This window comes from Fulmarus glacialis, unplaced genomic scaffold (genome assembly GCF_000690835.1).
Source record: "Fulmarus glacialis isolate BGI_N327 unplaced genomic scaffold, ASM69083v1 scaffold95, whole genome shotgun sequence".
Lineage (NCBI taxonomy): Eukaryota > Metazoa > Chordata > Aves > Procellariiformes > Procellariidae > Fulmarus > Fulmarus glacialis.
Genome location: NW_009213386.1, coordinates 16,534 through 27,286, shown reverse-complemented (window position 1 = coordinate 27,286; position 10,753 = coordinate 16,534). Strand labels below are relative to the sequence as shown.

At 36.4% G+C, this 10,753-nt stretch overlaps 1 protein-coding gene across 1 annotated transcript in view; it reads right to left on the bottom strand.

The window, feature by feature from the left end:
• The window catches only part of POC5 (POC5 centriolar protein), a 27,457-nt gene that overhangs the window by 3,255 nt on the left and 13,449 nt on the right, over nucleotides 1-10,753 (bottom strand). The window contains exons 4-9 of the mRNA XM_009578158.1: nucleotides 9,932-10,108; nucleotides 7,116-7,220; nucleotides 5,639-5,818; nucleotides 4,330-4,492; nucleotides 981-1,099; nucleotides 46-159 (exon numbers count right to left, since the gene is read on the bottom strand). Of these exons, the coding sequence (XP_009576453.1) occupies nucleotides 46-159; nucleotides 981-1,099; nucleotides 4,330-4,492; nucleotides 5,639-5,818; nucleotides 7,116-7,220; nucleotides 9,932-10,108 (858 nt within the window). The remainder of the gene's footprint in view (nucleotides 1-45; nucleotides 160-980; nucleotides 1,100-4,329; nucleotides 4,493-5,638; nucleotides 5,819-7,115; nucleotides 7,221-9,931; nucleotides 10,109-10,753) is intronic.

Here is a 10,753-nt window from a genome sequence, read left to right as displayed (position 1 = left end):
AATAATTAATAATAAAAAATAAGAAAGTTAATTTTAGCATGTTACCAGTTTTTGAGTTGATGCCACACCAGATCCTGCAGCTGTGCTAGTGACAATTACTGGAGAATCAGAATCTAACCTGGTCTGAGAAGTGCTTGCATGACCCAGGTGGGTAGAAAACTGTGAACGAAACCAGAGTTTACAAAGAATCAGTATAACTTTCTAGAAAATACAGTTTTACTCTTTAGATAGTCAGTTTTTTGACTATTCCAATTACCCCTCTAAATTTAACTTCTTTGCAAATATTTTATCTCTAGTTTTACTGTTTTCTGGCTAATTTAAAAATACTTGTCTAAAAATTGTAGAAACAGTGTGAATAACATTTAATACTACTAGAATGAAAAAATCAGGAAGACAGGCAAGCACATCTTCTCTGTTCTAACCTGTACTCTAGCGTAAAATTGTTTTACAGCGGCAATGTCTTCAGCATGACTGCAGGGCAGGTCCAGAATATCCAAGCTACCGGATAATGATCTGGCTAAGCTGACATGACAGGACAAGCCGAGTTCCCTCAGTGTCTATACACTTCTAAAGTTACACACTTTTTAAAAAAAAACCTTCAAGTCAAGCCAGCTTTTCTTCTTTTCAGATTATATTAAGTTCAGGTTTTTTGCATAAAGCTCTTAACAGCTTTTTTCAAGAAAGAACCTTAGAGTGCAAATTCTGCTTATTATAGTGACCTTGTCTTCATTAGTTTAATGCATTTTCACTAAAATAAAAAACAGAGCTTAGTGGAAATATAGCAAATCACAGCAGCTGTGCCCCAGTCACTTCATTTACACAACGCAGTCTGAACATACCCATAGGTTTCTTTTTACACTTAGACTGTCTTCAAATTCCTTCAATTCATGGGCTATAGCATTTAATCTTTAAAAACCTCCAACCGAGGAATTTCATTTTTGTCACTAGCAAATACAATTCTGTTCCAGCTACACGCTTACCATGTCTTCCAGCTGAAGAGTAGTTGCTGGTGGAGGTGGTGGTGAGGGGGGATTATATTGCGAAGGAGGTAGCCTTCCTGCAACAATGGTACCATTATCATTTCTCCTACTTCCTACATCTATTATTAGAAACACAAAGTAATGGGATCAGCACATAATCTAGCAAACCCTAAGGGAAAAAAAGAGATAAGTCACAGTAAAAATTTTACTATTCATTTGGGTTTTCTGTATAATCTAATTAAAAGGATTCTTCATAGGTGTATATATATAAACATTCCTATATTTGACCCTTCTTTTCAGATGCTTGGAAATAATATTTTCCAAGGGACTTGTTTCTGTGTTATGCCTCAACATCCGTGTAGCATGTGTCACATACTTGTAGTGCAAAGAGCTGAGGTTCTCTGTACTGCTTGCCAACACTACATACAGCGTGCAAAACCTGCTCTTATGCTAAAGGCCAAAATCCAGTTCAGGCAGAGAGCAGCAAAACACAGAAAGGCCATACAGGACTTCTGCAAGGGCATAAGATCCTTAAGGGGGCTCACTGTCAGTAAAATAAAATGTTATTTTAACTTTCCTGAGAACATACTGCAATTTCAAGGAGCCATAGATCATCCTCAGCAGCATCTCATCTCCACATACAATGGCTGGACACTGTCTGCATCCTGGCTGTAGTGCTGGGATGATCTGTGGGCACCCTACAGCCCTCATCTCCCCCCACCAGCTGGGTCAGCCTGAGCTTACGCAAAATCTGTCCAGGATTCTTTTGTCTCGCATTGCAGACATCCTGGGCAGGTCAAAGCTGCAGACCCAAGCCCAATATCTTTTCCAAGCAGTGTCAGCCTTTTCCTTTAGAATACAACTTCCTTAAAGAAAGCAGAGAGAGGTAGTCTTATTTACTCTCCTATTTCTGAAGCAGATGATGCTAGCAGCAGTTCCAGGACAAGGGAACTTTGCTCATTTCCAGGGTCTAGAGTGACACCATGTGGTGGTTGTGGTGCAATACTCAAAGATTTCAAGAGTGAAATTATGCCAGAATATGCATTTTGTACATATATATGTATGTACACACACATGAAGCTTAAGCATAGACAGGACCAACACATAGTTACAGACCAATCAAATCTGATCTGTGTTACTTAAGAAAGCAGTGTTACGTTTTTTTAAGTAAAAAGTCATGAATTCGTGTGGCTTCAGTGTTCCTTTAAATACATAAAGAGGTTAAAAATAATCTTAATATAATAATAATTAAAAAAAAAATAATCTGTCAGTCAATCAGCCAGATAGATTTTAGACCATCAACATTGACTCCAAATGTTATGGACCCATTAAGGTTGTGATACTTGCACACTATTAGTAACCTACATTACAGTGTATATTATATGTATGTTATTTGTACATTATATGTATATTAAATGTACATTATAATAACCTAATAATAATAAATCTGTAAAGGGACCAAATTATGCTTTTATTTCCAATGACAGTAGGTGGCACTGCAGTGTTCATATAAATCACTGACTGACTGGCACATGGAAGTTTTAATGTCCACAGATTACGAGACAAGAAAAAAAAAATCACAATAATCATCTAATCTGATGTTTGAAGTCCCCTGATGTCCTGGATCACTGTTCTGTTATACCTCAGGAAGAATCCAAATAAACAGTTGTACAACCATATTAAATAATTACATAACTAACGTCATTAAAAGCACCATCCAGCTGTAGCAAGAAAGACATAGTGTGCCTGGGGTCGGGGAGAAGGTGGTACGAGAGGCAGTGGAGGAAGATGGCTGGCATGGGACCAAGGACAACAGAGACTGCGAGATGTTATGAAGCCTGATGAGGACTACAGTGACCACAGGAAATTAAAAAGCATGCTGCTGGACACCTAAAAAGTTGGGTACAGGCACCCCAGCGTTGTCCAGCACAGCAAAATCTCTAGGTACTGTGCCTGTGTAGAGTATCAGTTCCTGCTTCATAGTAAAAATCAAGCGAAATGTTTGATCCATGAACCTCAGGGGTTGGTCATCTTCATTTTCTTCCTACTTACCCTCTTCTTTACAGGTTTGCAGAAACAATGCTTTCCTATTTCACACCACTCAGTTACCCACCATTATTTGGGAGACTTACTGTCTGTTGCATGTTTTTGGAAAGCAATAAACAAACAAACATAAGATAAAGCTTCAAGAGAGAGTAGTTCTTATTTTATAACACAGTAAAAAATAAAGTACTTGGGCAATGCTCTGTAACTTCATTCCCAAACTCAGTATCTTCAAGAAATCATTCATTCTTGACCTTCCCCAAATACTGATCCTATGTTCTTACTAACACGCAGCTACTGCACTTAGCCAAGTCATATTCTAGTTTCCTAAGCAACTGCACAAATACTGCATATGCTTAATAGGCTCAGACAGCTGCTAAGGTAAGTAACCTCTCACACCTTCTTCAGGTTTTTATTTCCTCTTCATATCTACATTTTTGGGGATGAACTTCTCTGAAGTAGTTCAGAAGCTTCCGGTATAAGATTGTTAAGTTTAGCAATGGAAGTTACTTGTCTAAGGCCATTAACAACTGCTGCTAGTACAGCTGGTTGTTAAGCCACACATACCGTTGTGACACTTCTACTGGCACAGCTATTTTCTCTTTAATGTAGACTGCTGCACCAGCATGATTATGCTTCTACTGCTATAGACTGTCTCACTCTGAAGGGGTGATTTCATTACACCAGTAAGGGTGTGCAGCTCTTTCCTGTGTAGCTGCACAAGTTTTAAGAGTGTGCTGCTGATATAATTACACTGGTGTTTCCTGTTCTGGCACAGAAATCCAGCTAATACAGAACCTGGGAGATTTACTTGCCCTTTTTGCATTAAAAGGCAAGATTAAGAAAGAATGGAGAGCTGTCTGGGAAAGGCAGATGCATTGCACACTGAGATTCCAGAGAACAGAGGAGGGTTTTCCAGGATTTCCCCCTCACTCCCCCATAACCTGGGTTCTGACAGAATTCTGGGTAATCTTCCACACTATTTTAAGAATTTTGCCATCCCTGGCTTCTGGTTCTGCCTTTAGTTGCAGGTTACCACCTTCACAGCAAGACAGGATGAAGAGAGCATGTTCCACCTTGCAACTACAGCAGTACAAAGTTCAGCATCAGAATATTTCTGAAGGACTTTTTAAAGCAGTAAAGAGTTTGATAAACTCTGTATTGCCACAAGTCCTCATATTAATTTAAAAAAAAAAAAAAAAGAAAAGGGAGAATCCTTTAAAGCAAACAAACAAAAAACCCCAAACACACAAACCCAACAAACCCCCCCCCACACTATCAGATTAGAGCTGTTTTTTACACTGACCAGGATCTGTCCTACTGTCCTTGCCCTGAAACATGGTCATTGCTTCCAGATTCAAAGCACATACACCACGCATAAAGGCTTTCTTCATGGTGTCTTCATACTGTTCTCTTTCACTGTGCAGTCGCAGAATCTCAGCTTTTGTCTGTTCCAAAGTAGCAGTTAACTACAAAAGAGAATAAGGAAACAGCTGTCTTGTACTCCTGAACGCAAACTACAAACATATTCCTTAATTAGCTTTAAAAGTCACTTACTAGGTTTACAAAGATACGCATTTTCACTTCAAAATCTCTGGTTCATTTAAATTCTCTGGTTCACCAGAGATGAACAGCTACGTGTCATTTCTTTGTACTACAGCACATTATTTGTACTAGAGCACACCAAGGACAAGAGTGCATTCGAAAGGACTGTCAGACCCTACCTAACCAGCTAAGTAGAAATTTATCTTGCAAGTTTTTGTCTTTTAGAAGTTAGGCATCTGGCGCAAGCTAGATTTCCGCAGGAACATGGATTCGCTCAACAGAAGAATAAGCGTTCCTAGAAAACTATTTAAGCACAGGGTGAACTGCCATCTGCAATCTCTCTTTTCTAGCTACTGTAAAAAACTAAAAATGCTGAGAAAAGACAGACCAAATTACCTTTGTAATTCACTACTTACTGTTTTTGTGCTGGTAAGCTGCATTTGGTAAGCCTGTTCTCAAAATTCTAGGTTTAATTTCTCGTTAAAAGACAAAGCTTTTAAAATGTATATTTTAAAACTTTATTTACTTACCATGCACCAATGCATACTTGATAACTTAACTTCACCTTAAGCTCTGAAAATTCTTTAACAAGCTTAACTGGCAAGTTGAAGACAAAATCAAACTTAAATTCAGCCTTTAACAGAATAGTTGTTATAGGAAAAAATATTGTACTCATCATGATTATTCATAATAATAATGGTCTTCTATTTCCACTGTCTTCTTCAGTAAGACCGCAAAATGCATAGCCATTATTAACAGCATGCTCTTAGAAAACAAATACCATCCCTATTGGTGGGCAAATAGAGATTTGTCTCATTTCAGGAAGAGACTGAATTACTTCACCTGTGCATGTAGATCAGCAACATTTTACATCAGATGCGGTGGGGGGATCACATCTAGAAACCATAGTGGAGATCTTAGATCTCCTCAGATCTTCTTGTGTATTTGGGAGCTCTGTTCTGCTGGGAAGTCCTCATGTTTTTCAAGTTGCTGAGAAAGAGATACTTTGGAGGGATAGGGGGTGTGGGAGTGAAGGAGAGAAAGAATGAAAAAAAGAAATCTTATTTTACCTCTGCAATTTTGGCTTCATAATCATTGGTGAGCTGAACACAAACATCTTCTGCCCTTAACTGACAGGCTTTTGCTACTTTTTCTTTCCATTTTTCTTCATTAAGAGACCGCCATGCTGCCCATACTTTCTTCATCAAAGCTGTCCGGAATTGTCTGTCTGCTATTCTATTTGCATATTCCTTAGGAAACAAATATAACCACATTATATGCAAGTTCAGGTTTCCTAGACATTTAAGTACTCAAGAGAGCATGGATAATTGTTTTACAACTTACTACATAGACGACAGTAGGAACGCCTAAACTGAGTTATACGTGCCGCAGTGAAGTGATATGCAACATAGCATGAGCAACTTGGTGTTTCTTCCTGCACACATGTCATGGAGCGTTACCGTCCCCAGTATGAGAAACCATATTTGCAAACTCCTACGTTACACAAAACTGTGTTTTTACTCTTAACTTAATGACACTTAAACAACAACCTCACATATACGGTATAACCATGCGTGTGTGAAGCCATTTAGTGGGTTTGTGGCACATTTCGATTCACTGCAGAAACCATATAAAACACACCGTTTGCAGACGATTAGCATAAAACATGTATTTTTTTAATAAATTCAGACTTCAGGATGCTTTAAAAAGTCCTTTAAGACAATTCTTTTATTCTACTGTATTTCAAAATAGTCACCAGACAATGTATTTCAGCATTAAATTATTTTTTCAGAAATTAATTAGGAAAAATAATAAGAGCTGAGTAAAAAACAGACTCCAAATTATTAGTAAATTCTACGATGGGGGGGAAGGAAAAGAGAAAAAGCTAAACCTCCCTGCAATTCAGCAGAGTTTTGGATAGTGTCAATGAACTTGAGTCTAGCCAAGAATCTGTACCAATGAACAAAGGTCCTGAATACAGCTTCTCCTTTTTAACAGCCTAGAATGGGAAAGATTTGCAGTCTTGACATGGGATCCTTCTTTTCTGTCATACTTCACTTAGTAGACTGTTTACTGTTAGATGACTAATGTAATGCCAAACATTTTGTGGGCAACTACCTCTTAGCTACTTCAAGTTTTGGCAACGTGAGAAAAGAGGGCAGCTGAAGTTTTAATTGTGAAAGTGGCTTGTGGGAAAATGTGATACTGTATCATATCACTGTTCAAATGTAATGTGTTTGAAATTTAGATAGAGATTCCCTTGGCACCTACTTCAAAATGCAGATACTGTAAACTACGGTGAGTGAGCTGATCACAGTAAACGGAGCAATATAAGACAAGTACAGGTTTGATTTTTTCCCCATCCCAGAGAGTATTCTGACAGCAGCGTTCTTTTTAGAATTGATGTTTTCAAACTGTTATTTCACATTGTCAAACACATCAAAATAGAAACACTGTCATTTCTTCCAATTATAGCAGAAACTGCAGCAACTGATCCTTTTGAGTTCAGAGGTTTCACTGGCATCACATTCTATTTTGCGCACATACCTCTTGTTTGGCTTTAACATGCTGAATCCGCCACAGTGTAAACTTTCTCATCAACTCTACTCTCTCCTTTTGCCTCTCTAATGCTTGTGTCAAGTTAGTAATCACCTGCAAAAATATTTATTAACACTATTTCAATAGCTATGATCTTTGTAAAGTCAAATAGAATGTACTTTATGCATCAGTTATTTTTCAACTAAAGCATTTGCTTTGAACAGATGCTTTCTACTAAATCTTCCCCTTAGTCTTATCAAGCAGGAAACAATAATCAGAGTTCAAATCAGGAGTAAAATTCCTGTGGCTTCAACACTCAGACTGCAGCACTTAAACACTTTCACTGTGTAGTTTTAAGAAAAGTTCAATTGAATTGTTATTTCATCCTACATCTGCAGGCTTCTGTGCTACTTTCTAATAATTAAATGTTACTGTAGCGTAAGCTCAGAAGAATCACTTATTTGCAAAGACCATTTTGATAAATTAGGAACATTTATATTAAAAGTTTGCTTTAGTGCATTATTAATTAACTGAAGTGTAAAGAAACGATTTACCTGCAGAAAGCTTATTCAATTTTCTGAACAGAATAAACAAGCTAAGGACTTGCTAAGAAGTAGAAAAATCTGATTCAGAATTGTTACTCCCTCTAAAAAAAATCTCATGGAAGACATCATATAGGCCTATAGCATTTGAGAGGCAAGGTGGCCTGCTGGACAGAGAATGCAACTAGGGACTTTTACCATCAACCTCGAAATATGTTTTAATTAGTATACAGAAACAGCTGAGGTTCCCAGATTAAAAATTAGGCCAGGCATGATGCAAATTGGGTACACCAAATCAATGAGTATTTCTCTATATTTTTCCCTAACTTCTTAAGCTAGATTCTGCCATCAGTCACAATTGAGCAACTCCAACAGGCAACAGTGACAAATATTGGGACTCTTGGGAATAACTTAAAGTTATTTTAACTACTGCATAAAGATTGTGAAGAACAATATTTTATGATGTTATATGCTAACGTATGTTAATATGTTATACTGCCTATGTTATATGCAATAATTATCGAACATACATTAATGAAATGAATGATACTTGAAATTAAGTTTATCCTTAAATCAAGAAGGTTATCTAGCAAATAGTACAAAACTCCTATTTTATTTCAGTACAGAGTTTCATGCAAACCATTTCAGTCAATCTTCAGAATGTTTAATGGACTATTACTAGGCAAAAGCTTGGTTTCTTTAAGGTGTTCAAAATATCAAAGTCAGAGACAAATAAAGGTCAATTTGATACATTTGAAGTAATTTAAAGCTGATCCATCTCTATGTTTTTAAGAATGAGTTCTTCATAATACTGCATTTTAATAAATCTATTAAAAGCTACTTTTTGCTGCTTATATGTGACTAACTTTTTACAGTTTCAAAATAACTGAATAGTCTCAGCTGTATAATAACAACGGATTTATCTAAAATTAGAAGCAAATTTGCATAAATTGTCAACAAATCAATAAGAAAATAGAAAGTAAAGGGAACTAATGTAATAATTAATTACTTTTTTTAAAAAAGTGTCATATACTAACATAAAATATCAACTGTAGATGCTGCGTACCTGTTAATACACACTAGAAGTCTTAGCCTAAATCCATGTTTGTTAATTAGTATATTTTTGCCATTTAAAAACACTTGTGAGATTTCCAGTGTGAAAACAAGAATCTACGGTATTCATAATATTTGGGAGGCTGATTGACTTTGGGTTATGCCCATGTCAGAATACACCAGTTTTGATAAATATGGTGTGATACATAGAAGCACAGCCACCTACTGTTAAGTCAAATAATTTTCTATTGAAAACAATTTTTTTTGGAAACAGACCATAAAATTGGCTGAAGAAATAATTTCTTTGGTAGGAGAAAAAAAATACTGCTTTCAAAGTATCATCAAGAATTATGGTGCATTACACATGAGTGATATACAATGATATCCAACAGAATTAGATATGTTTGAATGGTATACACTGAAATAACTGTGGTTCTGCACATTTGTTCTAGTTAAATGATATTATACTAATCTTGTTCTTGTAATGTTACAACATTTATATTTACTTGGCCTGTAAGATTAGACTGTTTTCCAAATGGACACAGAACATCATCTTCCTCCATATTTCAACTCCCTTAATGGGCATTTTTAAAAAAACAGGTAAAGAGGAATTAAAAACCCAAACTCCATTAAGTGTTCTCAAGTAGAACGTTAAAAATTCAGGATAGCCATAAAAGGAATCAATTACACTATGTGATTGTAGGGCTGCCAAAATTTTATATCCATTTCCAGAATTCTAGTTAATTTTGAACTTGTTAATATTGTTGATAGCAGAAAAGCATAACTCAGAGACCTCACATGTACAAACCTAAGAATTTGTACGTATGTACAATTCCTAAGAATCCTAAAATAGAGACTCTTTAACATTTAGGAGACTGATGCTCATTTAAAATTCAAGAAAATCAATCCAATCACTGAAAAATTAAAGGCTTTTAAAGTGTAAGAGTTAACAGACTCTAAGCCACTGTGACCTTCATGAAACAAATAAGGAACAACAACAGACTCTACATTTAAGAAGCAAACAGTGCAAAATACGTACAAACAATACGTTAGATTTCTATTATTAGTATGGACAACATTATCAGCAACAACGATTCTAAATATGTTATTTACTTCGTTATGTTACTTGCTGCAAGAAGAATTTTGTTATTCAAGGAGACAGACCCAAAAATTCAGTGTGGATATTTTTAAAAAGAGAGAAACTGTTGAATTATGAAATTGAACTACTACCTCATCTTTTCTGCCAATAGAAATTTCATAAGTATGTAGCAACTCCTTCAGGTTTTCCATCTCATTGCTCAATTGTCTCACATGTGCAGCGTGTTTTTCTTTTTCTTGTCTCATTTGAAGCTTGTGATGTTCGATCAAACTAAGCTTCCATTTTCTCAATTCAGTCAGAACATTTGTCTGAAAAGTTAAAGGGATGGCAGTAGTGTAATTAGTAAAATTATTCCCTCCTCCCTAATCTTTTAATCTTAAAACACTTAGCAATTAAGGAGACATGAATATGTACAGTGATGCCTTCATTAGCAGGCTGTTTGTATCTATAAACATTACCAGACATAATGAACTACTGAATGATAATAACCGAACATCCCTAATGGAGAAAGTTATTCCAAAGTTCTTGAAACAAGATATTCTAGTGGTTATATGCAATATGCAACAAAAACAATCAATAAGAAAATCACCATTTCCCAGTGCAATCACACTGCAACCTTTCCTGCGCTCTCATTTATCCTACAACACACTAACATCTGTATATAGAATCATAGAATAGTTTGGGTTGGAAGGGACCTTTAAGGGTCATCTAGTCCAACCCCCCTGCCATGGACAGGGACATCTTCAACTAGACCAGGTTCCTCAGAGCCCCATCCAACCTTGAATGTTTCCAGGGATGGGGTATCTACTGCCTCTCTGGGCAACCTGTTTCCAGTGTTTCACCACCCTCATTGTAAAAAACTTTCTTCCGTATATCTAGTCTAAATCTACCCTCTTTTAGTTTAAAACCACTCCCCCTTGTCCTGTCGCAACAGGCCCTGCTAAAAAGTTTGT